Below are 27,417 nucleotides of genomic sequence, written 5' to 3'. Positions count from 1 at the left end.
ATGGAGCGTTCTTGATCTTCTCCTTGTCCATTGTTCTCTATGTCTTCTTGTCCATGCCCTTCAGTATTAGGTGGTGGTGGTGGTGGTGGTGATGAAGGTGGTGAACTGGGTGTACTCTTGGGTTCAGGCGGTTCAGCCATGGAGGACCGGAGGTGGGAGGGAAGATAGTGTCTTTTTGGTTCAAGATTCAGTTTGAAGATTGTTATTTAGAGCGCCAAAGAGAGAATCTGCTTAAGCCAATCATCTACTGTTGAATTTATATGGACCGAGACTTGTCATGGAATGGAGGGGTAGGAACGTAAATTCGCATCGGCTTTGGAGTCAGTAGACTAACCTCATTGCTACGACCTCGTTTAGGGCCATAACCTCATTGCCACGACAACGTTTAGGGTCATAAGACTCATAACCTTATTGCTACGACGTCGTTTTCGACCTTCTTGCTGCGAAAGCAAGAACTCCTCCCACTTTCATATTCTCCTGGTTATTACCGTCGTTCGCTGATTGGCTGTCAAAGGCCTACCAGTGAACAACGAGCACGAGAACCTCAGGTCACTCTCTTTCTCTCTTTGTAAGTTTGGAAATTGGGAATAGACTATAAATACCCAAAATTTAAGTTTTTTGTAGAAAACTGTTTATGGCATTTTATCTGCATAATTTAGCTGATTAATCCGACTTGCAAAAGAGTTAATTTTTGGACGAATATATTCGAGCTTTGTGAGGTATAACCAAGGAAGATTAAATTTTTGTTTCCAGGCAAGTTTCTGAGTTGTTGAAATTGTATTAAGCAAGAATCATTTGCTCTTTCCTGTTAATTAGCAGTGTGATATATCTTTTGGGTTGTGATGGTAAAAAGGAAGAAGCTGTCTTCTTGTTGTTTCTCTATTTCATTGTTTATGAATATATATTGTTTAATTGTTATTTCAAAGAGCATACTAAGTTGTTTTTTTTTTTTTGTTACTATCCAGAGTGTAAAGATTGTTACTTTGAGTCCATATGGAGGATGCAAGAAAAATCCTTGAAAAGGTAGCAAAACAAGTGCAACCCATAATGCGCAAACGTAAATGGAAAGTCCACATCCTTTCTGGATTCTGGTAGTGCATTTTTTCTTTCTTCTCTTCCATTAGTTTTTTGTGAGTTTTTGTATGTTTCTGGTTGTCATCTGCAACTTTGGTATGCAGTCCTTCCAACCCATCTCTTCAGGGGCTAAATATTGGAGGAGGTGCAGAAGTTAAGCTCAGACTGCGGCGGAGGCCAAACAACGAATGTGATTTCTACCCAAATGAACAGATCCTTGAAACAACGCTGCACGAGCTCTGCCACAATGAATATGGTCCTCAACTCCTCATAATGCTGACTTTTACAACCTGTTGGATGAGATCAGAAGGGTAATTATCTTATCTTCAAGCTTATATGGCACTTGGTTCTCATACAGTTCATATTTCTAGAGCATCATGCATAGCTTTTTCATGTATGGTCTATAAACTTAAGCTTTAAAAGGTTAAGAAGTTGTTTAAACAGCTTATAAATTAGATCATCAAATATTTGTCCCCCCTCTAATTTCCTCTGTGTTTAGGCATTCAGTTTAATTTGGCTTTACTTAGTGAGTACTTTGGGTCATTCATAAGTTCCAATTTAGTTTATTCATAATCACCATCCTTACCACTGACCCAATCCCATGGGTTTGGCCACATGAATTCTCGTCTTCCATTCTTTTCTATTATGTGCAGTATCTCCTATTAAATATAATTTTTGGGTCTTTTTGAATTTCTTATTCCAATTTACTTTATTCTAAGATCTAAAAGGCTCAAGTAAAGCCTTTCAATTATTTGGGTGATGATGTGCTGCAGATTTCGCCCATAGATGAAAAAGTTATATTCACAGTCCAATTAATTGGAAGTTTTCTATGCTCTTGTCTAGTTTATTTTTCCTGTTGCTCTGAATAATATAATGAAGTCTTCTCATAATCAAATTGCATACTTTAGCTGGTATTTTCTGTTGTATTTTTTTTTTTGGGTACTTTTTTGTAAATTCATGCTTTATGGATGATTGTCTGTCACTTTATTGAGTTCCCATGGTTTTCTTCAGGAATGTGACGATCTGATGGCTAAAGGGATTACAGGCACTGGGCAAGGATTTGATCTTCCGGGGAGATGTTTGGGTGGTTTCTCCCGTCAACCCCCTCCATCATCTATGCCCCAGACAGCCTTGGCTGCTGCTGAAAACAGAGCACAGCGTGGAGTTCTATTGCCATCAGAACCTAAGAGTTTAGGTGGTGATAGCAAATTTAAGGCTGCTTTGAGCCCAATACAAGCTGCTGCTATGGCTGCAGAAAGGAGACTACACGATGATTTTGGAAGGTGACACTGGAGTACAGGGGAATGCTGGTACTTCTCAAAGGCCAAAAGCTTTCACATTTACTGATGGCATATCTACCCAAAGTGGCAATGCAATATGTGCACTTTATTAAACGAGGTAAAGTTATACATATACTTTTTCCAAAACTGTGAATACAAAAATGATTTATTGTTGTAGTTGTTGTTATTATTGTCATTCTTGTTGGAGCTTGATTAGTTCTTTACACACACACACACACACACACACACACATACTTAATATATCACTTGTATTGTATTAATGTTAGCATGTCACACTGTATTCCATAAATTATTCATTTGCTTTCATGCTTGAAAATTTATGTCTTTGACAAGGAAGGTTTTTCAGTGCAAAACTTGCACTTGCTTCTCAAGCTGACTGCAGTTAAATAGTTGAAATTTAATATCGTTGTTGGGGGGGAACGGTACACTGTGCTGTTATAATAAAGCAGAACAACAAAGAGTTCTATTGTCATTGGCCAAAAGATTTAAGAGTCCCTAATCCTACAAACATACTTTATTCCCCAACCTTGTACTGTCCGTGGGTTTGATGTTAGGATGTACTAGATAAGCTTGGTGAGATTTGGTTTGCTTGTATATTTTTCTTTAACTCATCTTAGCATCCCTCCTATCTGTTGGATATGCATCTCTCTCTCTCTCTCTGTACATGTGCAATAATGGATGTGCATTTTAACATTTTGAAGTTATTGCAGCCATTGGCATGGACATGTGTAGCCTGCGGGACCTTAAAAGATAAAACAAATTTTAAGATTCGGTCATGCAAATTTTGTACCCTAGAGAACAGAGTTGGGATAGATAGATGCTTAGCTTGCGGAGAATGGAGATACTCATACGGCCCCCCTGTCTCTTCCCATGGACCTTATGTTGGCACCTGAGAAAGAGTGGATATGAAATCTGCTCAGAACTGTTGCAGAGTTATGTAGAATACTCGTATATACATACTTCAATACTCACACATGCAAAAAAATGAAATTTTGTAATGAATTATTGTGGAGTGGTGAACGTGTTCTTCATGTTAGAATAGTCAATATGTGCTGTGTCAGCTTGCTGGATGTTAGATTAGTTTTGTTAAAACCAATGCACGTGTTAGTTAGTCGAGAGGAACTTACTTATTCCTTATTGTATACAACATGTGAGACACACACATGGTCATGTGACTAGTTAGTCGAGAGGAACTTACTTATCCCTTGTTGTATACAACATGTGAGACACAAACATGATCATGTGATAGTCACATGACCATGTGTGTGTCTCACATGTTGTATACAACAAGGAATAGGTAAGTTTTAGCCTAGTTAGTTTGGTATACTTAGCTGTTGTATTGTTTGTTATACAGATCAACCTTTTTAAGGCTCACTCTCTGTAATTGGAATTAATCAAGAAAATCACAAAATCAGTTTTCTCTCAAATTCTTTCGTTTCTCTCTCTCTTTTTCTCTTGTTCTACACTCTCTCTGTAACTTTCTCTGAAATCAAACACTTCATTCCTAAGGTCATGCCAGCTTTTTTCATATTTGCATGCAGCTGTTCTGCTCGGTTAAGCAACCTAACAAGCACAACTCCATCTACTCTCACTCTCCCACCTATCCTCATCATTCCCACCTCTACCTAGCCCACTCACCACACTTAGATCGATTCTGAGAATTAGAGGGCATCGGCTATGCCGATGATGGCTCCAGTCTACACCATTAATTAGAAATGAGATATATTTTGGAGGAAAACTAATATGTCCCCAACCCGACCATTCAACAAAACTTAAACCAATCAAGATTAAGAAGCAAAAGATTATCTTGGTGAATGTTGAAGTTTTGTCTCAGCATTCTTGGGTTCTTCAGCCATGGTGATCACTATTTCTTGAAGTTCTGGTTGGGATGGTATACAGTATACTACCGCCAATTGGCGCCTGTTCAAACTTGGGGAAATGTCTTGAATTTTTTTTTTTTTTTTGCTTCTAAAGTTCTAATGTCTTGAAAATTGTTAGAAACAAAAAATAGCAAATTACAAATAAATCAATAAATAATTTACAAATTACATATTAGTCAATCATAATTTGGTATCCATTAATAGTTAATTGCATATTATAACAAAATTACATATTACTCAATGACCAGCCCATTGCTTTAATTAATTTAAATATTCATTATCTACAAATATCCATTGGAAAATACCAATTTGTCCATCTTTTTTTTTCATTACTTATGGGCGTAAAATTATAATTTTGTCCTTAATTTAGTTTAGGGTTTTGAAATGGCGTGCATGGTATATAAATAGGGTTTAGGTTTTAAAAATGGGGTGTAGGGTTTAGGATTAGGGTTTTGGAGGTTATGGCTTAGGGATTAGGTTTTTGGATTTTGGGCTCTCCCTAAGCCATTTTGTTGCGTAGCAATAAAAAACAAACCTAATACAAATCTAAATTTGAATAATAATGTATGTTTATTAATTTATTGTATTTTTTATCATTTGGTCAATAGTGACTAAAATGAAATTATAAAAAAAGTGTATTGACTAAAATGTAATTGTGAAAAGTTTTATTAATTTATTTGTAATTAGCCCAAAAAAGTAAATATTGAAAGAATAAATTTATATTTTTGGCTATTGCTCTATGCCTTGGTAAACGGTCGCGAGACCGAAACTCAAATAAATTGAGAGGGCCGTACTCTTGGCAAAGCATGTGCTTTGACAAACTCAGGGTTTCTAGAACAGAGAGTGTAAGTGAACATTCATTAGAATGATATGGTTTTTCACAATCAATAAAAGAAGTCTTAGTCTTCACCTTGGCCTTCTAATAATAATAATTAGCTAAAACCCCAAGTGTATCAAAATAATTAAATGAAAACAACCTGACAATTATAACTATATATATGGTTACATCATAACTGGCATTTTTTACATGGACTACTATAGAATTATAACTTGAGCATTAGTCTTCACTACCTTTAACGAAGAAAAATTAACGAGAAAAACAAAAAACAAATAATTTACAGCCAAACACAGCTGCCACATCAATAATGTGATTTCAACTGCCACATCAATAATGTGATTGCTGCAGTTGTTGAACGTGTTCTTCATTCCTAAGGTCATGCATGCCAGCTTTTTTAAAATTTGCATACAGTACTGCTCCGTTAAGCAACCTAACAAGCACAACTCCATCGATCGATGTACTCTCACTCTCCCACCTATCCTCATCATTCCCACCTCAACCTAACCCACTCACCACACTCAGATCGATTCACATATGAAAATTAGAGGGCATCGGCTATGCCCTGATTAGAAATGAGATATTAGAGAAAACTAAAGTGATAATCATGAATTTCTGGATAGTGTACAGATTGAGTATGCCTCAAATCAACTTTTCCTTAGTTTGTATAGAATGAAGTACACTTTTATGTGACAATCCTGCTACCCAAAGTGTCAAATTGTTTGTAGATCTCCAGCATTTCATTCTCTGAAACCTTTCCCATCTTCTGAAGTTTGTATAGAATGAAGTCTGATTTTCTGTGGCATTAGAAAGAAAAATGAGAAAGTTAATAAAGTGCAAAAGCAGCTGAAAATGTAAATTATTTTTGCATAAATTCACATGGATTTAATGGCCAATTACAGACCAACATGTGGCACGCCAGGTATCATTTTTGCTCCAACTTTTCAACGATCAACTTGGTCAGACCCAGCCATCTGCGTCATCATCATCTCAGCTTAGCAATGCCAACAATATGTACATCTGAGATCGGCTCTTATATTTGGGTTACCCATATTCGATCCAAACCGACATTGGGATCCAATGACCATATTTAAATTCTCTACTAATTATTCTTTGCTGATCTTATAATAATCAATAAAAATTACGTCGTTTTATATGCAGTGTAGGTTTATAATCAGAACCGTTTATTTTTTAGATCACCATTTGAATATCATCTATGCAAAATATAAACCAAATCAGAAATTATTTAGTTATATAACTGTTATTGAATAAATAAAAAAGTAATCAAGTCTAACTATTACTAAAACCGTATGTTTATTTGATAACAACTACATGACCAAACAATTTTCGATTTTGTTAATTTTGTATAGATATTATCTTTGAAGTGTGATTTAAAAAATGAACAAATCTAATAATAAAATTACACAATTAAACACATAATTTTAATTAATTAATATAAAATTAGCACATAAGAGATACAGTGTAATAGGCTTAATTTGGTTGCAATAGGCGTTGCAGACTTAATAAGTTATATATAGGGCTCTGGCCAAAAAAAAAAAAAAGTTATATATAGGGCTCTTGGACGTTTATTTTCTTGTTCTTTTTTTTTCACTTCTAAATAAGGCCTTTTAATGAACTTGTTTATACAAGAAGAAAATGGGAATAAGTAGCCTAAGGAGGCCTTTGCTCAAACTGAGGCCAAGGCTTGTGCTTGGGCTTGGGCTGCAGCCTAATATAGGCTGACAGCACTAGAGGAACTTTGGGTGAATCACAAAAGTATAGGGCCGAACACAGCTGGCACATCAATAATGTGATTACTGCCATTAGTGAATGTGTTCTTCATTCCTAACAAGCATGAAATATATTCTGCCATTGTTTTTTTTTTTTTTTTTTTTTCATATATGCATGCAATTCTGCCAGCTTTTTTCATAAATCCATGCAATTTTGCCCTTCTATGCAACGTACTTAACAAGCAAACACCATCTACTCACACTCTCCCACCTCTCCCTAACCCGTTCACGACATTAAGATCGATTCTCATTTGAAAATTACAGCCTAAAAATTGGCATCGGTTATGTCTCCATGATTTCTCCGGTCTACACCATTAAAAATGAGACATTGGAGGAAACTGATCGAATTCACAAGAGATCATTGTGATGAAGGAGCAGATTGAGTTTAGGGAATTGAGTGGTAGAGATCAGGCCTTATCTTTTCATTTTCTTTTCAAATCTTGTTTTTGTCTTATCTTTTTTATCATTTTCACCTAAAAAAAAGAAAAAAAAGAAAAAATATTCAATTCGTATCCTCCACCCCTTTCCTTTCTCTCCCTTCCCTCCCCCAACCTATCCCCTCCTCTCCTACCTGCCCTGCCATGGGAGAGCCAAATTCCTAATTAACATAAAACTACTTCACCCAACGACCAGTAATTTTACATCTAAATCCAATTGTAAAAGATATCCAAATCTTCAAAGATCCAATCTTTCCCAGCAGATAACAAAAAAGAACCTTTCTAGTATATGCTCTTCAAGGCCAGGCCATGCTTCCCACCAATGCAGCCATGCCTCACAAGCACGTATGAAAGGCTACTGTTAGATGCAATTGAAGGCGAACGAAGGTTGTTCATTAGAAGTGATGAGCTTGATGCTGCTTGGGCACTCTTCACACCATTGTTGAAGGATCTTGAAGAGAAGAAGATTGTTTCTCAACTCTACCCGTATGGTAGTCAAGGACCGGTAGGACCACATTATCGATAGACGTAGAGATCTATGCACCTCTTCAATATAAAGAGCACGTGAATGTTTGAAGAGTATATATGTGTAAGTCTATATGCAGGTTGTGTGTGTGGCAATGCATGTTTCAGATAAACTCTTAGGTTTTCTAGAACAGAGAGTGTAAGTGAACTTTCACCAGAATTATAAGGATTTTAACTATCAATCTACATTTTCAGCATATATGGGACAGAGTATATGAACAAATCATGACAATGAAACAGCATTTGCATCTATGGACAGAGTTTACATTTCCTTAGGTGCTGATTGAAAGATGACTTCAGCAAACGAACAAGTAATTACAATGAGATGAGATCTTTAAGATCACCCATTTTTATTTGAAATCAAAAGTATGTACAAAAGAATTGAATTGGGGTTTCTGTTTTGGAGTGAAACCATCAAATTCATGTGCCTAATTTCTATGTAAATGTATTGCAAAAATCAACATTCTCCCAGTTTGCTTCTGTTAATTGATGCAGCAATATCTGGATCATGTCTCAGCCTTTCCATTGAGGGAATCATATTGGAATTAGTCATCTGTCACCTTCCATTAGGTCAACAAGAGTAATTTTGCCATCATTGCTATGCCCCAGAGATTCAAATTGTTTGCAAATCTGCAGCATGTCATGCTCTGATACCTTTCCCATCTCCTTAAGCTTGTATAGAACGAACTCAGATTTGCTGTAGCATTAAAGAGAAAAAAAGAGAAAGTTAATAACAAGTACACATGCAGTAAAGCTGAGGAGTCTAGAAACTTGACAAAACCAGCTGAAGAGTCAAAAGAAAGATAGTTTGCATATCATAGTTCATAGAATGAGACATTTATCTTCTCGAGAACTCGGGTACAATGTAAGATGTCTTTCCCCTATGATTGTATGTAGGATGTCCTGTCCCTTGTACACAATTGTGGTATACAACTCTCTCACATTCAACTTTATGCAAATCCCTTTGAGACTATTTATGTTTCTTATATTTATAGTGGAGGTGAAGCCAATATGAAGCCTCTTTCTTTTTTCTTTACGGTTCTTGCAAGCTTATTGATAATTAACTAGCCCCATTTGGGAAAAGTTACTATAGGAAAACTCACATAGGATACTAAGATAGTAGATTTTCAAGTACATATGAAAATTTGCTCCAATCCATGTAGAGAAAATTAAGGGTTACCTTATGCATCCATCATTATCGAGGTCTGCTGCCAACAAATCCCTTAGGGTGACCTCCTTTTGAAGAACCCATTTGGCTATTCTCCGATTTCTCTTTTCAATTCTCATCTCAGTCAGGTACAAAAAGGCTCTGGCAACCGCCAATGTGCTTACTAATAACCAGACAATTGCAAAGCATCTTCCTCCCACCGTATTGAAAGCATAATCCCCATAACCCACAGTTGTCACTGATGTAACAGAGAGGTAAAAACTATCAACCCAGCTCAACCTCTCCAAAACGTGCACTGCAATTGTCCCTATAGCTATACAACCAATAACTACTGCCAAAGCCAAGCACACTTTGATTCTTATTCTCATTCTTCCTTTTTGTTTATCGATCAGATACGTCTGTACCATTGTGTTGAACTTGGTCTCATCCACAGTGCTCAACAAGACAGATTCTTGCCTGTCACAGATATATGCCACCAATCCATTTAACAGAATATCGATGAAACCAAAACCAACCAAGATGAAGAAACAAGTAAAGAGCTTGCTAAATGTTGTGTCCGGAACAATGTCACCATAGCCAATGGTACAGAGCGTGACCACAATGAAGTACAAAGCATCCACCGGCTTGTATGTTTCATGGCCCTTGAAACTTGCTGTACTCAAGTATACGAGAATGCCAATTATGACATAGATAATGACACCAATGAAGGCTTGCCTAACAATGAAAGGGGTTGATTTAGGGGCAGGCCTGGGATCATCCAAAGCATCTTGAACTGGTAACTTGGAGTTGATGAACACTGATGGTGCAGAGTTTGATCTGCGCTTGAGCTTCCTCTTCTTGTTCTTGTTCAAGTTGGCAATGAGATTCACATAGGAAGACGAATTGGGTGTTGTGATGATAGGAATTATAGCATCACTGGCGATTAGCTCACTTGAGAGCCGCCGAGGTGGGCCGAGATCAAGGTAAGTTGTTGAAGGGATGTCTCTTCTTAATGATGCAGAGGCTCTGCTGGACCCTTCTTCACCAACACCTGTCCCTGTAATCTTGGGAACAAAAGGTTCATCCATGGTGATGGGTCTGCATATATTGAATGAAATTAAGGATTCAAAGTCTGACTATTTCTTGGGTCTTTCCAGAAAAACCAACTTCAACTACAAGTCAATCCAATAGAAGAAGAGAAGGTGGTATTGAGCGGTAGTTCATATAGGTGGGATGGGTATCATTTCTAAGTTTCTAACTGCCGCTATTTGATATGTAAACTATCCCGAATACAATAATGTTAGTTGTCCCACATTTTTTTTTTTTTTCACATTTGTATCTTATCTGATGTGTTATTATTTTATTGAAAGGGTATTTCTTTTTTCTTTTTTATTAATTTTCAGTGTCCAATATATGAATGCCATCGAAGATGGTATGAAATTGTGGTATAAAAATGTGATAAATGTAACATTATTGTTCCGAATATAAAGTGTGCCAATAAGAAGTGTCACCTATTGGACCATGTTCTTGTAAACAAATGGTAAATATTCCCACCATTGTAAAAAATAATAGATTAAATGATTGAATCTAAAATCCTTTTTCTTAGTGAAAATTGAATTGGGAATGGAATGTCAAACTCATCCAGTCACCAACTGACAATGTTTAACTAATATTCATGGCTAATATCTCTTTATTATAAGTTTCAAGTAGAGAAATATGTTTCCTGAATTTTAATTTTTATTATTTAATTAAGGCTTGCCGTTTAGGTTCCTTTTCATTGAATATTGTATTTGTGGCTCACATTTTCTTAACCAATATTCAATGTCGAACTCACCTATTAGGCTATTATTAGGTTTTTCTTTTTCACTCTTTTGTTTGGTTGATATGGATTTATTGAGGAATAAATGCTGCAGGCCCAAGCAAGATCTTACAAAAAGTTAGGGACAACAATACTGTGTGCAGAAGGCTAACTGTATGAACAAGACTAAAACTATATTGGCATGCCCATATATAGCTTGTTTCGGAGTCCAGCTAAAAGGATTCTGGGTACCCCAATGAAAGTTAATCATACACAATCTGCCCAAGTTTGTTTTTCCATAGAACAAAAAAAAATTCCGAGGGTGAACAAAATACAAGCTACACAAAGGCAGAAGAATAAAGGGTTTCATCAATCTGCCAGTAACTCACCCATGTCACCAAGAACCCTTTGTATTATGAAGTATAAATGCAGCCAGTTACTGCATGAAGAAAGTGAACAAATAACTTGCATATTATTTGTTCAGGTGATGAGAACATAACCTTCCCCATCTGGAAGTCTAGCTGCAGCAGTTGGGTTGGTTCTGGGAACAGTTTTTCGTACCTGGGCATGAGACTCTGCTTCTTGCTGAAACATTTTAACCAGCTCTTGGAGCTCTAGTTTTCTAACTTCAACATCCTCTTCAATAAAGGGTTCCTTTAACCCAAGGTAAAGCAATCCAATTCCAATGAGTACAACCCCTAACAAGACGACAATGCCAGAAAACAGAGCAAATGCATATGGCGCTTCCCCATTTCCGGGTATCCCATCCACATTGATCCCAAAAAGTCCTGTAATGATGGAAAGAACAAGGCCACAACCACCAAAAACTCCCAAGTTGTGTGTAACTGTTAGGCTTTTGTCCTAAAATTTGTAGTAGTGGCAAAGTGTGAGAATACTATTATGTAAATAATCCAACTAGTACAACAGAACATCAAAGCTATACCCAGATGAACTAGCCACTAAAGAAAATGAATTTAAAGCTAAAACATAATGTTGATCCATAATAGACACTCCAGTACAACTCATAATAGACGATGCCAACAAATACAAACCAACTTGATATGAGTCATCTGAACCTATGGTAGGATAATGAGTTTGGACTTACCAAACTATGTCAGACAAATCTTAGAGCCACACATGGTGAAGTGCATTTCTTATTGAAAGCAAAATCAAAATTGCCGTATATATTGGTCAGTCATAAATTTCTACTAGAAATTTTGCCTAGCCTCAATAAGATAGCCATTATATGCACGATGAAATGCACTTTATATCATAAAATTTTGAAGACGAAGCATTTGACCTAAAGACAATTATCCATGAGGTTATAAGGAGTCAATGATAGAATTTTAAGCATTTGACTTTGTATGTAAACCTGCAGCCATGCACGAACAGTGTTCTGCATCACATCTTGAATGGTAAACAAGCGACCGCGAACTGCTTCTTGCTCTTGAATCATTTCCCTTGTACTCTTTCTTATTTGTTCTAGCAATGCCCATGTGGCATTCCCCCTCAAGTGCTGAAGAAGCTCAAACACAATTTCCTCTCTTGCATGGAGTGACCACTTCACTCTAATAACCTTCAGGATGTAGATCAAGATATCAAGTTCAAGTCAAATAAAATTGTACTTGTACATGATTCGCACTTAAGTTAAAGCTCTACTTTCATTCTTAAGATTCGAGACTCCTTACCATCTCATGTACTATCTGAAATTTAAGCTCAATAGTTATTGCAAACTCTTTGCCTCACTTATTTACTGTGTTGATTAAGTCATTTGCATGACTACATACCCACTGCCTCAGAATAAATATCTATTTCAACATTTTCATTTTATCTAATGAAGTTAAGCCATAAGATTGAAGCATGCGTATCTTGAGACACAAAAATGTGAGAAAATTAGTAAATTGACAATAAGAAGACAAATCTATATCCAACTTATGCTATGTAGAAAGATTACATTTGCTTCATCGATTTAAATAATTCTACATACTAAAGACAAACTTCTAATTGCTTCTCACACTATACAAGATAAAAGTTTCTGCAAGGAATAGCAAAGTATCTTACCTGGGTTGATAGCCTTTGGATTTCTTGGTTCAATATTATACTGAATAGATACAAATCTTCATGGGTTCTCCTATTCATAAGCGAAAATCATTTATCGTGTGTGTCATACATTGAAAACAATAGACCTACTTCCAATGTGAAAATTTTCTATATAATATGACAAAATGGTCCAATGTGCAATGAAGCACCTGTCCATGAACTTCAACTCCACTTCATCTGCAGCCCCAAATATGGATTTGCGAAATAACCTGGAAAATAATGAAAAGGAAGAAAACAAAGGAGCAAGTCATTAGACAATAGAAGCCTCACTATGATTATAAAGATAGAAAAGACTACAACTGATCTATGCCCATGGAACACATGAATTAATTATAAGTGAAAGAATCATAAGAATGAGTTTTAACTCATGGGTGAATTCAAATATGTATCCAACTGAAGCACAATAGACTCATGTTCAAAAAAACTGTAATAATTTGATAAGGATGAAATGCTTAATGATCTTTCCACCGCTAATCTCCCCTAAATAGCAAGGATAGCAATAATAGGAAGCAGTTTATTTAATTAAATAGAAGTACAAACAATCTGGATAAGGTAAATCATGGGAGGGAAAAGATCTATCACCTATCATCCCAACATGCAAGGCGGAGAGTTAAATGTGCTATGACTTCATGAACAGTTCGTGGCATGTTAGTGCCCTCGGCAGCAAGCAGTTCCTGCATGAATTATGATGCAAACTGAGTTTTAATAAATTTAAGCATGGAAACTGAACTTGAAGGGAAAGAGGGTGATATTCATGAATCACAAAATAAATATTTCATTGAACGTGAACAAACCTGGACTTCTGCTATTCCTAACACATTAATGTTTGGTGCAGAACCTTTAACATGCAATGCTGTTACTAGAAAATTCTGTGCCTGCCATGATCGTAGAACAATAGGAATGTCATCTTCATCAACCAATGGATCGCCTACTGACTGGCCTAGGAGCTCGAATAATACTCCACTAGCAACCCTTACAGGAACCTGACAATATAATGGAAACTTACTTGCGTTAACTTTTAACACTAGTAACGGAAGTTATTATAGTCCTACAGAAAGATGGAACAAATATAAAATAAATACGATACAGATGGTACAATGACATGCAAGAGGAATTTCTTAATTGATCTAATATTATCTCAATAGTCCATACACACTGTGACTTGACATATCATAATTACAACACACTACCCCCTCGAAATGATGGAGGTGAGAATTATTATCAATTTCTCACAAGACGTACTGAATTAGCCAAGAGTTACATCATAAAACCTCCAGTTTCTAAGTTTCACTTGATGGCCACTACCTCCAAGTGATTTTTCTCAGAAACCACAGATTCACTCCACTCACATGTAGGAAAGGCCAAAATCATCTATTACAGAAATAAATAAAAAATATAGATAAATAGCAAACATTCATAGGATACTGCTCTAGCTGAATGCCTTTGCAAAACATTCTAAAGTCGACAAGAATGTCCATCACAACCATCTATGTGATTGAAAATATATATGACAGCTTAAATGCACAAAAGAAAGGCATATTAAACATCGATATGAAGGTTTCAGCATGCAATTTATGTTATACAACTTATACCCAGGTTGTATTTTTCCTTTAGTATTTAAAGTAGTCATCCCATCAAGCACCTCAAACTTTTATTGAAGTAACATGCGCTGACAATCATATTGAACTCCATACAACAATTGGATTCTCAGAATGTACAACACTTGCTTCATTTGAACGAACCTTTTTTAAGGAAGTGAACCTTTTTCCTTTCCTTTCGTTTTCTTTAACCACATTGTATGAATTTTTTTAAATCATTTGTCTTAAATATTATTACTAAATTTTCCCCGTCAGTCGGTCAGTGTTACTGATTATGACTAAATTCGTGAAATTTCAACAGTCTAAAGATGCTAGTAAAAACAAATCAAGCAATACATTCCATTACTGTGTCCCAAAGAAGCCCTTTGATAATTAGCCTAAACATTTCCAAAGAAGCTAGTACTATGAATTTTATATTTTCAAAGATAAACAGGCAATTTACCTCATACAGGAGGTGCTTCATTCGGTCACTTATCAGCTTACTTTCATCTCGCAAAGCAATACTGACAGCAGGATGTAACCATTGAGCAGTACTCAACCATGAATTGATGTATGGATGACCAGCAGCTACATGACACCACCAAGTCGGACCAACTGGCTGTTCCCAGTAAGGAGCTGCCACATCTGCTACAGCAACATCATCTTCATCATCTGAGAAGTTTATAGGCTGTGACATCCATCCAGAATCAACTTGTACTGTCGGGACCAGTTCAGAAATCCTATCCCAGCCAATCGGTACCCAGAAATTTCTAGGAAGACCATCTCTGCCACTAGAACGGCCTGAACGAGAGTCCTGGCTGTAGTTGTGGCCTTCTAACATATCATTCTGATCAACTCCAGAATCTATTTTGGGTGAAGATTCACATGAGTTGTTTCTATTCTTTCTTGGGTGTAAAGAGTGATTCAGTTCATGTGAAGAAACTTGCTTCTTTGCTACCTCTCTGACCTTCCTATACCCTCGAACAAATTCAAAGGCACAGATGAGTCCATCAGTCCAAAGATCCCCAACTGGATTGACATCCACAGTATTAGGGAAGCTTTTCTGGTTCTCTTGCTTCTTCCCTTTGTATTTCACGGGAGCTGTCATCCTCATACCACATTCATCTATCCACAGCAAGTCAGATAATCTGAACAAAATCCTCAACATTCATATTCTTTTTGAAGCAAATTAACTGAGTCAAAAAGTAAAAATGTCATCACAAAATAAGGAAACCTTAAAACATCTATGTTTCAGTTAGACACATGTCAACAGGCTTTCATGAACTGGATAACAAGTTAACAACCAATAATATTTGCTCCTTTCCTGCTGAACCACAAATTGATATTCATCACTAAGATCACAGCTGACTTTAACTCTAAAAACCTTGCAATTTTCCAGTGTTCCTCAGTGTTGAACAAATGAGAAATCAACAACGTACTATTTAAATCTTTCACGGATATTAATTTGGTCCCAGAAACAAAATCTTGCACTGATAATTATAATCAAGTTTGAATTCCAATTAAAAATAAAAACTCAGCTACTCTTATCAAACTAACCAAATTTAAGGGATCCATAGCCTGGATTAAAATTTAGCATAAACATAATATAATTATGAATTAAAAATAGGAACAACAAAAACCATTGTTTACTGAGACAGTGAGGAATAGAACTGAACCTAACACAACAATGAAACTCAAAAAACTTACCATTAGATTTCCTGATGATGAACCAAACTTAGCAAGAGGGAAGCTCGATGAAATTTGGCATCAGAACCTGAGATTTGAAGAATGGCAGCATAGATCAGTGGGGAGCGGTTACAATGGACACGTGGAGAGATTTTGCAGTGAGACAGTGCACGAGTGTTGAGCAACTTGAGTTCTGGGTCCTCTTGGATTGCCACCCAGCTACTCAAAACTGAAAAGCTCTGGATACGGGGACAGTTGTCTCTCATCATGCAATGACAAAGTTACAATTTACAAAGTTTTTCTTTTCATTTTTCTTTTTTTCTGTAAATGATGCAAAGTTAGCAAATTTGTCAATTGGCTTATTATTAATTTATTAGAAAAAGGCTACTTTACTTACCTCAATTTTTTCTTTCTCAATTAAAAAAATTAATTCATGGATTAATAATAATTTACCCCAAACTATGATTGATTTTTTATACTTTGTTTCCCAAACTAAAGGGGTGTCCCTAACTTAGATTTCATTAGATTTTAAATGTCCAATGAAATCTAAGTGTTCCTAACTTAGATTTTAATGGAATATAAAGTAATTAAAGTGTCATCAACTCAGATTTTAATGGATTTTAATAAATCTAAGTGTCCTCAAAAAGTCATGCATTTCATTAAGTGAAGAATTTTAATGAATTTGAATGCATTTTTTACACATAACAAATTTCATGAGAATTCTAGTCAATTCCCTTGGATTTTGATAGATTATATGGATTTTAAAATCCTTTAAAATCTAAGTTGAGACACCCCCTTAAAATTTCTAGCACTCAACACCCCAACCTAAATATTAGATTTTTAAATAAATTGTGAAATCCCCAAATTACCCTTAGTCAAAAAGGCCATGTGGTACGACTGTAGTTCCATGTGTTTAATGAAAAATAATTTTAGGGATCAAGTGTCAAAAAATTTTAGTTTTAGGGGCAAAGTGTAAAACTAGTTATAATTTGGGGGATAAATTGTAGGCTTTTTCGCACATTTGCCCCATAATTTTTAGGTTTTTTCTTACTTTGCACTCTCACATTTTATTTGTATTATATAACCCCTGAACTTTTATTTTGTCTCATATTGCCTGATTCTATCAACTCCGTCTTAACCTCCGTTATACTTGCTGACTTGGTGTCTACGTGACGAAGTATTTTTGTCTTTTCACCTACAACACTCCATGTAGAATACATTTTACTTAAATGGATAAACTCGTATAATATATAATAAGAAGTTATTTTTTACACGTTTTTCACTTGACAATATTTATATAAAAAGGATGACGTAAGAGCAATAGAAAACGACATTTAGTGCATGTGAATAGACTAGTTTATTTGGTGCTAACAATTAATTTAGTGATATTCTATCCACAACGTATCCAAATTTGAATCATCCCTCCAAATAGAATAAAATCTACGTAATACATAATATGATCACATCATAAGTTGGGAAACAAATATTTGATGAAATTCTTATGTTGTATAACACTGTTTTTTTTTTTTTTTCCTTTTTTAAGCCTTTCAATATGAGCATGACACAAGATGAATAAGTATATAATTAACCTTAATATTGATTTTCAATTCATTGTTTAGTTTGATCCATGTTAGACTCGTTAGTGAATCATTAGTAAGATTTTGAATTATATAGTTAAACCTTATTCATTGATTTGATTCGTTAGCAATCGAGGGCCAAATTAATTGAATAACATTAAAATTTAATTTCGATTATTTGAATACCCTTATGGCATTGCAAAAAGGACTCTTAATTTCAAAACAAGACCTAAACTTGTAAAATATATAATAAGAAGTTATTTTTGACACGTTTTTCACTTGACAATATATAGATATATAAAGGACTACGTAAGAGCAATAGAAAGATACGTACAGTGCATGCGAATAAATTAGTTCATTTAATGCATACCAGTTAACAATTAATTTAGTGATATTCTATTCACAGCGTTTCCAAATTTGAATCCCCCTGCCAAATAGAAATAAAATCTACTTAATACATGGTATGATCACATCATAAGTTGAGAAAAAAATATTTGACGAAATTCTTATGTTGTATAACATTGTCATTTTTTTTCCTTTTTTAGCCTTTCAAGATGAGCATGACACAAGATGAATAAGTGTATAATTAACCTTAACATTGATTTTCAATTCATTGTTTAGTTTGATCCATGTTAGACTCGTTACTGAATCATGATTTTTAATTATATATTTAAATCCTATTCACCAATTTAATTCGTTAGCAATTGAGGGCCAAATTAATTGAATAGCATTAAAATTTGATTTTGATTATTTCAATATCCTTGTGGCATTGCAAAAAGCACTTTTAATTTCAAAACAAGAACTAAACTCGTAAAATATATAATAAGAAGTTATTTTTGACAAGTTTTTCACTTGACAATATCTATATAAAAAGGACGACGTAAGAGCAATAAAAAGATACGTATAGTGCATGCGAATAGACTAGTTTATTTAATGCATACCAACTAATGGTTAATTTAGTGATATTCTAATCACAACGTTTCCAAATTTGAATCCTCCCGCCAAATATAAATAAAATCTACTTAATACATGATATGATCACATCATAAGTTTGAGAAAAAAAAAAAAGTTTGAAGAAATTCTTTTGTTGTATAACATTGTCATTTTTTTCCTTTTTTTAGCCTTTCAAGATGAGCATGACACAAGATGAATAAGTATATAATTAACCTTAACATTGATTTTCAATTCATTGTTTAGTTTGATTCGTGTTAAACTCGTTAGTGAGTCATGAATAAAATTTTGAATTAATATTTAAATCTTATTCACCAATTTGTTTTGTTAGCAATCGATGGCCAAATTAATTGAATAGCATTAAAATTTGATTTTGATGATTTGAATATCCTTATGGCATTGTAAAAAGCACTCTTAATTTCAAAACAAAACCTAAACTCGTAAAATATAATAAGAAGTTATATTTTTCACTTGACAATATCTATATAAAAAGGACGACGTAAGAGCAATAGAAAGATACGTATAGTGCATGCGAATAGACTATATAAAAAGGACGACGTAAGAGCAATAGAAAAATACGTATAGTGCATGTGAATAGACTAGTTCATTTAATCCATACTAGCTAACGGTTAATTTAGTGATATTCTATTCACAACATTTCCAAATTAGAAGCCTCCCGCCAAATAGAAATAAAAATACTTAATACATGATCTGATCACATCATAAGTTGAGAAAAAAAATATTTGACAAAATTCTTATGTTGTATAACATTGTCATTTTTTTTTTCCTTTTTAAGCCTTTCAAGATGAGTATGCCATAAGATGATTAAGTATATAGTTAACCTTAATATTAATTTTCAATTCATTGTTTAGTTTGATCCGTGTTAGACTCGTTAGTGAGTCATGAGTAAGATTTTGAATGATATATTAAAATCCTATTCACCAATTTGATTCCTTAGCAATCAAGGGCCAAATGAATTGAATTGCATTAAAATTTGATTTTGATTATTTGAATATCCTTATGGCATTGCAAAAGCACTCTTAATTTCAAAACATGGCCTAAATTTGAGAGTGATTCTCATCAAACATGATTACTCAATTAGCTCCTTAATGTTTTTAAGAAATCTACTCTTTTATCCTTCATTTAATCTTTTCAAATCATGGCCACACAATATAGTTGTTAACATGTACTTATTATATGAATTAAGATGATCAATGAGTTTATGAAAAAGGGGGGAGAGTTTCTTAAGTTTTCTAGTGTGTCAATTACAACACGACACTAGAGTGCTTTTCTGCTGACAAGCAAGGTAACCAAATTTTTTTAAATTTTCAATCAAGAAAAAAAAAGTGATTGACCAAAAAACAAAAAAGTGAAAAAAAAAAAACTAAAAAACTAAAAATTAAATCTATACCGTTCATTCACTTTGACGACAAGAACCTGCTCTGTCCCTAACTCAAAAACGACCCTAAAAATCTATCTTGGACCTACAAGCCCTTCTAATCTCACAGCCCATCCCCACATCCTCAAATCTCACCCATCCCGCGACCGCTCGTTTCGCTAAACAAGTGGGCCCCACAGACTGCGTGGCCCTTCAAGAAAACTGACCGTGACGGACACTCCGAAACCGTCAGTGAAACTAGTAGGGCTTCCTGACTTGCTGTTACTAATTCTAATACTTAAAAATCAGTCCACCAAAAAAAGAAAAAACCGTGGTGTATTATAAAAGCCAAAAGATAGAGAGAGAAAGGGATTATATTGTAATGTCGTTTCAGAGATAAAAGAGAGAAAGAGCGAGAGTGTGAGATACTGAGGGTTTTTGTTTTGTTTGGCTGATCGGAAAATCTTTAGCGAGAGCCGCAAAGAAAGTTTTCCCGAGAAAGTTTTCTTAAATCGTTTCAAAGAGAGAGAAAAGGATGGGGAGTGAGAGCAAGAACGGAGTGGGGTCACAGTTTTCGCCGGGGACGAAGAAGATGATACAGAGCCTCAAGGAGGTTGTTAACTGTCCCGAGCCTGAGATCTACGCCGTGCTTAAAGAATGTAATATGGACCCGAACGACGCCGTTCAGCGTCTTCTCTCTTTAGGTTACTTTGCCACCACCTTTTTTATTTGTTTTTTTTATTTTCTTTTTATGTATTATATATATTACTAATATTGGATGCTTTGTTTTTTGTGAAAAGAATAAAATTAGATTTAATTTACTTTATTTTGTAGTATTTTTTGTTTGGCTGGTGAGAAAACTTGGGAGGAGATAAGGAGGAGCTAGGTTTTGAATGTTTTGGGCTTGCGGCATAGCCGTTATCGACAGTGGAGGAGTTTATATTTTTTCCTCTGAACTTTTGAAGAATAACAAATCGTTTTTTTTTTTTTTTTTGGCATTGGTATTTGGTATACGTTGGCGGTGAAATTTTGGATTTATTTAAAACATTGATCGATTGTTGTTTTAGGATAAGGAGCCAAATGGTTATACAGGATTGAGTGCGTCTATTAACCTTATTTCTTGTGATTTTCTCTGGAATTTTCAAACAAGTTTAAAATTGTAATATTTTAGTATGTAGTCCCAGACCTCTTGGTACTATTTCTCTTTATCCAAGCAATGCATTAAGAAAATTTAGTTTTCTTTTTGGCGTTTTGCATTTCGTATTCTGCTACTTGACGGTTGCTAAGAAAGCTGACAGGTAGAGAAAGGAAATTTTGAAAATATTGGGCCCAAGTGGTTGTATCCCATTGTTTTAGTTTAGAAATAATTGAAAATTCGTATTGTTATTTAAAAGGCAGAATGATATGTCAAACACGCTTAGTGATAGTTATTGATTGCACTTTCGATGACAATTTACGTAAAGCCCTTTGTAGGCTGCCTATATTGATTTTATTAAGGGAAATATCTATTTGAATTTTCAATATATGCTAATTTTAATTTTATGTAAAATGTGTAATTTACTATTTCTTTTAGTGGGTTGAGTTTAATTTTCATTTAATGAATGGAATCTTCTTCCACAACCTTTGGATCTAATTGTTTTTCAAAGTCACCATTGAATTGAGTATTTTGCAATTGTGTAGATACTTTTCACGAAGTGAAGAGCAAACGTGAAAGAAGGAAAGAGGTACCCCTATGAAAATATGCTCAATTTTAATTTTTTGGCTTGTGTAATTTTTTTCTCTAATGGTTTTAATTCTACTTGTTTTGTGCATGAGGCTAAACGTGTTTTGACAGACATTAGTAACAGTGATAGACTTTTGGTATTATTATAAATTATTAAAGTATCATAGAACATTTTTTTATTAATTATTTTATGCTAACAGCTTTTTGTTCGTGTCATTAGAACCTTTACTGTCCATTTTTCTGTGATTGAAAATTTTCAGTCTAAGATTCCTATCTGTGTTTATTATGATTTATGTATTTCAAGTTAGATTAATTATTTAGTGTTTACAGTGTGATTGACATGATTACAAGACTACTTTCTTATTTGCTCTCATTATTATTATTATTATTATTATTATTTTTATTATTATTATTATTATTGTTTGTCTTTGTTTCTATTTCTTTATAGTTTTTTATTAATTCATGTTATTTTTAAATTATTTCAGATGAAGGAGACACAAGACTCTAGACCACGAGTTTCAAGTCGTGGAGTTAGAGGTAGTAGTGAACGTAATGCTGGATGGTCTGGATTGACTCAAACTAGTTACAATGGTATATTGAACTTATTCTGCAATGCCACTGTCTAGTACTTGTATGAGTGCCATTGATGTGCATTTCAATATTGCATGTTCTTAATTTGTCAACTTTTGTGTTCCTCCTGTTAGACCTTGGTAAAGCTGCATACAAGGGACAGAATGGGTTTGTTGCTCCTTCACCTCATCCTCCAATTTCTCATTTTACAGGAAGAAATACAAATCATCTACCTTCATATCACAGGCAAGTTTTAGTCTGATTCTCCTGTTTTCTTTTGGAAAATTACTGGTTGGGATGGATACATCATGAAATTAAAAATTAGTTCTATGATCCATTTTTTCGTTGCTTGCCTAACATGTTGAAGCAAATACTATTAAAGCAGGTTTTAGGATTTCTTGATGGTGGCTTAATTCTATAACTTTGCATGGTACAAGGGATGGGTATTAGTGAGTAAAGCAAAGGTGGAGAAATGGGAAAGGGTAGAGGAGGGGGACCAGGACTGTCTTCTTTCCCCCAGGTTGTTTAGTTGAGTGGTTTGAACAGGGCAGGATCAGTCATCTGTAAGATTAGTCATATGCTCTGCTTTATTTTTTAACTACTCATTTTAAGTCAACTTTCAATATCTTCTGCAGCGATTCTCTTAGTACTTCAATAGGGTCCAGTGATGCCATCTCTGCATCTATGCAACCTTCTCCAGGAAATCAATCCACCTGGTTGGGAACCAGCTCAGGACATCTTTCAATGGCTGACATTGTTAAGATGGGTAGGCCGCCCAGCAAGGGATCACATATTTCACCCGAGATATCTTGGGATCAGGATGCATTTGCAACAGATTCATATAATTGCCATGTGGAATCTTCCCAAGCTTCTGCATTTATGGAATCAGAGATACATCAATATATGCACTCTCAAAATCCTTGTGTGTCAGAGAAGATCCATATATCTGGCCATCGTGGTGGACAGAATGCTTTCCATGATGAATGGCCTGTGATTGAGCAGCCAACAGCTGCTAGTGGGTCATCATTAAATGCAAATGTGGAGATGCATACTAGTCGATCTAATTCATATATTAATGAATCTAACATGCCAAGGGATTACCAGTCAAATAAGGTCCAAGTATCAGAGGGGGATTTTAGTAGCGAAAATCTTAGTTCAGACTACAATGCTTCTGCTTCTGCTTCCAGTAGACAGAAAATTGTGGATGCTTCCGGTGGAAGGTCTTATTGTGCTGATGATATGTCTTCTAATTCAAGTTCCTATGATTCTCATCGGTTTGCATATGAGAATGAGGAAGGTAATTGCTTTTTTTTCTTTTTTTTTTTAATATGAATTTGGTACAGCTGTTTTTTCTACTCAAGAGATCATTGCTAATGACATTCATAATGCTAGAATCCAGATCTATACTAGCATTGAACACAAGTTCTATCTCTATAATTTTCTACTGATCTGTTTTTACTTTGGTGTATTAACATTTATTAAAAACATGATGCTTGTTGTGATTGTATAGTTATTAAGTGGAGAATGTGAATATGAACTATCAGAATTCTGGGGTTGGCAGCATGATGTACATTCATGTTTGTTTGATTCAAGTTAGATTTTGTAATCCTCGGCTGAGTGAAATATGCATGTCTCTACATAAACTTTCTCATTTCGTCCTTTTAACCTTCCTTGGTTGCCAATTTCACATTCATTGCTTTTATGTTCTGAAACCCTGTGACTTTATGAATGTATTTTTTTTACTTGTTTACATTACTAATAGTTTTTATTTTCTGCTTGATTAAAATTGTTCCTTGAATTTTATATTAAATTTTTTTTAGAAATTTCAAAACACAAGAATTAATACACAAGAAGATGCTTCAGCAGAGTCAAAATATGCTTTACTAACCAATTGAGTATTTGGCTAAACAATTTTCTTTCTTTATTTTAAAAGGCCGTATACTTTTTTCATGTTTCTAAAAAGATCTGTGGAGCTGTTGTTGTTATCTGTCTCCCTATTCCTCAGAGGCAGGAATTTGAAGCTACAATTGATGGTGCTCAGGTTTTGATTTGGATTGATTGTGAAACTATAATGTCTTTGATGAAGAGTTTCTGATAATTTTGGTGGAAAAAAGTTGCAACTGACCTTCATGTCATATGTTCAAATATTGGAAAGCAAACTGTAAAAGTTTATTATTGTTACCGTCCAGGAAGAACTTCATGTTAATGTTTTTGTGTAATTCTAGGAACAGGTATTCGATCAAATTTGTCATATCCAAATCAGTCTGCCTCTAATGATGTCGTTGTGGCTGTATCATCAGCTACTATGAACATGCAGCAACTCAATTTAGGAAAGGAGGAGCATGCAGATAATTGTACAGTAGTCCTTCCAAATAATTTGCAAGAATTGGCTGTTGATTGTTCACATTTGAGTTTTGGAACCTACAAAGCGGGCAGTAGTTCTGCAGTTTCCAGGCCGCCTTCAAATTCCTTGAAAAATGACTTGGGAGGAGCCTCTGCAGGAATAGACGTTTCATCAGCTGGGCACTTGGATACGAGGTATGAGTCCACCACTTTAGTTCCAATATGTCATATTTCAGTTGTAATGTGTTATAATGTTTTGGTTTTTTTCCTTGTTCAGAAATTCAGGGTACAATCATGACGAGCCTCATGGATCCTTGTACAATACTGAGAGAGCAACCATAGATGCTAAAAAGTATGATTTGCCTGTACCTTCACAGTCAGAGCTGATAAAACGGGATATCCTTGAAGCAACCCTAGGACATAAAGACATCACCGCCTCATCTCTACCTGATTTTCATTCCGAGAACGTCCGAAGAGCAAGTTCTGGATTGTCTTTTGCAAGGGCAGATTCCAAATTCAGAAATATTCCTCAAAGTGACATGGTAATAATGCCAGCCATTTCCATGTGTTATTGATGGCATTTTTCGTATTGATTGAGTTATTTTTCTTAACTTGCTGCATTCTGTGATTATGCATGCACAACTTATAAAGAGGACCTGTGTGCTACTGAATTATGGAAAGGGTTCTTATTTGTTGGCTGAATTTGTGCAGTTGCTTGTGGGCATTGGAATGACTTATGAGTGCCCTTTTATATTATATTGTAGCTGAATGATGATCCTACTTTTCAATACTGCATCTAGAGCTGTTTCTATGAAATGGAGCCATGATTTGTATATTCATGATGATCCTACTTGATTTAATACTCCAATGACATGGTTATTGTTTCTTTTTCTTTTTCTTTTTTAATTGTCCGCAGGCATACTCAGATTCTATACGAAGTGATCAGTTGGAGTCAACTTTTCAATCTTTAAGAGGTTCTGATCTACTCTCCCAGTTTCTGGGGACACCATCAATGTCTTCAAGATACAGCAGTGCAGTTTCTTCTATAAACAGTCCAACCATTTCCATGTCTGAGGTAAGCAACGGTGAACCTTTTGTGCTTCATGCCCAGTGATTTCAGTGCATTAAACCCCTGTTCATGGATTTGAGGCCCACATGCAATTTTTTTAAGATTAAATTAAACAAGACCATGTTTGCTGATATATCTGTGGCACTAAAATCATACAGGCCCTGAGACCAGGTGCCTTGCCTTCATCTGAGGCATCTTCTGTACTTCCTCAGCACCTTACAGCCCGTCCATACTCTCAACCTACCCTTCCTTATGAACAATTAGCAAATATTATTGGCTACCCCTCCGTGCCTCAGAGCTACTCAGGTATGCCATCAAATTTGCAGCAAGCATATCTTGGTGGTAGTGCACTACATCAATCCGTGGCAGGCATGGAGTACAACTTCCCACAGTATAGAAGTGGGGCCTCAATAAGCAGGTTGCCACCATCTGCTGCTGCTGCTGCTGGTGGTCATGGAAATTTTGGGACCTCTACTAACATACATGGAAGTTTCTTGCATAATTCATCCGCTGCTCCCATCAGCTCGAGTGACTACGAGGATGTTTTGCATTCTCAGTACAAGGATGGAAACCATTTAACACCGCTTCATCAGGTAGAGCTGAGCATTTTGATACTACATTTAGTAGAAGTTCACTGTTTACAGTTTAAGAATTTGTTCTTGTTTGTTGGTTGGCATGCCACTATTATTGAACTAATAGATAATATGTGAGTATTGGCGTGTCATATGCATATTGAAAACTTCCTTTCTTGAAGCATAGAATTATTTGTGCGCAATTTGTGTGTGTGCCACTTTATGTGCTTCATAATGGTAGTACTCCTTGAATGCCAGAGTATCGTTTATAATGCTGGATTTCTAATAAGATTTCTAATGCTGGATTTGTTTTCATTTTTATAATTTTGATTCTCTGCGTTAAAGTATCTTTTTTCTGTGAATGCCAGAGTTCTAGAACAATGTCTTCTGTTCCAGACATACCGTATAACAACTTACTTGGGCAAAATCAACAGCATGGAGGATATGGACAAGGACAGCTGCCCTCACAGTCACAGCACTATAGTTCACTGGGATACCCTGATGTATATCATTCTCAAATGGGGCTAACACAAGAACATCAGAGGCAAAATCTCAATGATTTAGCCTTAGCTGGTATCCCAGACCTGTCGCCTCAGCAGTTGCACCAACTTTGGCAGCGAACCTACTAACGGTTTTTTTAATTTTTTTTCCCATGGGGCTTGTAGTGAGTTTGGAGTTGGCAAATTAGGGTGTTACTATAGTTCAGAATCTATTTAGGTTCTGTCTGGCTGTCCAAATTGTACATACTCTAAACAGAGATTGTTATTATTTTTGTGCTTTCTGCCTCAATGTTGTATCCTACGAATCTGTGTTGGGGCATGATTTTTGAATTCAATGGGATAGCTTGCAAATTTTAATTTTCCTTGTGAAGAAAGCTTTCTGATGTTTTTTGATCAACAAGAAAGCTTTCTGATTGGATGCTTAAGAGTTGAATGAAATTCTTGCATAACCTGTTTTCTCTAGTAGATATCTTGAATTCATTGAAATGCGCATCAAATGGCCTAAAATAACATTTGTTCCTCACCTGAAATAAAAGAGGGTGAATGTTGGTAGCATTGCTTGGGTTTAAATTAACTTGGGGGGG

The 27,417-nt window shown here is 35.3% G+C and overlaps 3 protein-coding genes and 1 pseudogene across 8 annotated transcripts; 2 read left to right on the top strand and 2 right to left on the bottom strand.

The window, feature by feature from the left end:
- The first annotated feature begins 521 nt into the window (after positions 1-521).
- Positions 522-3,472, top strand: LOC147287785 (DNA-dependent metalloprotease WSS1-like; annotated as a pseudogene). Its single transcript, XR_015122017.1, has 5 exons — positions 522-548; positions 966-1,091; positions 1,179-1,385; positions 2,086-2,472; positions 3,086-3,472. The product of XR_015122017.1 is annotated as a DNA-dependent metalloprotease WSS1-like (transcript).
- Positions 3,473-7,377: 3,905 nt separating this feature from the next.
- LOC147287784 (two-pore potassium channel 3-like) lies at positions 7,378-10,117 on the bottom strand. Its single transcript, XM_086241095.1, has 2 exons — positions 9,023-10,117; positions 7,378-8,539 (listed from the first exon to the last, which is right to left on the bottom strand). Exons 1-2 carry the CDS (start codon positions 10,075-10,077, stop codon positions 8,392-8,394), a joined length of 1,203 nt encoding a protein of 400 aa, XP_086097221.1. The 5' UTR covers positions 10,078-10,117; the 3' UTR covers positions 7,378-8,391.
- An 849-nt stretch (positions 10,118-10,966) lies between these two features.
- Positions 10,967-16,394, bottom strand: LOC147287783 (Magnesium transporter CorA-like family protein). 2 transcript variants are annotated; one of them, XM_086240099.1, is made up of 8 exons: positions 16,172-16,394; positions 14,928-15,612; positions 13,682-13,870; positions 13,470-13,561; positions 13,037-13,096; positions 12,849-12,918; positions 12,160-12,363; positions 10,967-11,648 (listed from the first exon to the last, which is right to left on the bottom strand). In XM_086240099.1, the coding sequence occupies exons 2-8, from the start codon at positions 15,576-15,578 to the stop codon at positions 11,268-11,270; spliced, it is 1,647 nt and encodes a 548-aa protein (XP_086096225.1). In that variant the 5' UTR covers positions 15,579-15,612; positions 16,172-16,394; the 3' UTR covers positions 10,967-11,267. The 2 variants fall into 2 exon arrangements, with proteins under 2 accessions (XP_086096225.1, XP_086096226.1); XM_086240100.1 differs by having other exon boundaries at positions 14,928-15,589.
- Positions 16,395-20,419: 4,025 nt separating this feature from the next.
- Positions 20,420-27,185, top strand: LOC147287782 (uncharacterized). 4 transcript variants are annotated; one of them, XM_086242587.1, is made up of 10 exons: positions 20,420-20,760; positions 21,737-21,780; positions 22,265-22,370; positions 22,484-22,595; positions 22,985-23,646; positions 24,581-24,887; positions 24,970-25,234; positions 25,609-25,767; positions 25,920-26,354; positions 26,702-27,185. In XM_086242587.1, exons 1-10 carry the CDS (start codon positions 20,592-20,594, stop codon positions 26,960-26,962), a joined length of 2,520 nt encoding a protein of 839 aa, XP_086098713.1. In that variant the 5' UTR covers positions 20,420-20,591; the 3' UTR covers positions 26,963-27,185. The 4 variants fall into 4 exon arrangements, with proteins under 4 accessions (XP_086098713.1, XP_086098712.1, XP_086098714.1 ...); XM_086242586.1 differs by having other exon boundaries at positions 24,575-24,887; XM_086242588.1 differs by having other exon boundaries at positions 20,421-20,760; positions 24,650-24,887.
- Positions 27,186-27,417: the final 232 nt, after the last annotated feature.

This window comes from Dryas octopetala, chromosome 4, assembly GCF_963921425.1.
Source record: "Dryas octopetala chromosome 4, drDryOcto1.1, whole genome shotgun sequence".
NCBI classification, from domain to species: Eukaryota; Viridiplantae; Streptophyta; class Magnoliopsida; order Rosales; family Rosaceae; genus Dryas; species Dryas octopetala.
This window is presented reverse-complemented; position numbering and strand designations above follow the sequence as displayed.

Bases quoted from the DNA above. Each gene is read 5' to 3' on its own strand.
- LOC147287784 (XM_086241095.1), bottom strand. From the start codon at position 10,077: ATGGATGAACCTTTTGTTCCCAAGATTACAGGGACAGGTGTTGGTGAA. The intron at 8,540-9,022 runs GTAACCCTTAAT...TTAATGCTACAG, and splicing joins GATAATGATGGATGCATAAG to CAAATCTGAGTTCGTTCTAT.
- LOC147287783 (XM_086240099.1), bottom strand. From the start codon at position 15,578: ATGAGGATGACAGCTCCCGTGAAATACAAAGGGAAGAAGCAAGAGAAC. The intron at 13,097-13,469 runs GTGATAGATCTT...ATTATTTTCCAG, and splicing joins CTTGCATGTTGGGATGATAG to GTTATTTCGCAAATCCATAT. The intron at 12,364-12,848 runs GTAAGATACTTT...TACATCCTGAAG, and splicing joins TCCAAAGGCTATCAACCCAG to GTTATTAGAGTGAAGTGGTC.
- LOC147287782 (XM_086242586.1), top strand. From the start codon at position 20,592: ATGGGGAGTGAGAGCAAGAACGGAGTGGGGTCACAGTTTTCGCCGGGG. The intron at 21,781-22,264 runs GTACCCCTATGA...AAATTATTTCAG, and splicing joins AACGTGAAAGAAGGAAAGAG to ATGAAGGAGACACAAGACTC. The intron at 25,235-25,608 runs GTAATAATGCCA...AATTGTCCGCAG, and splicing joins ATATTCCTCAAAGTGACATG to GCATACTCAGATTCTATACG.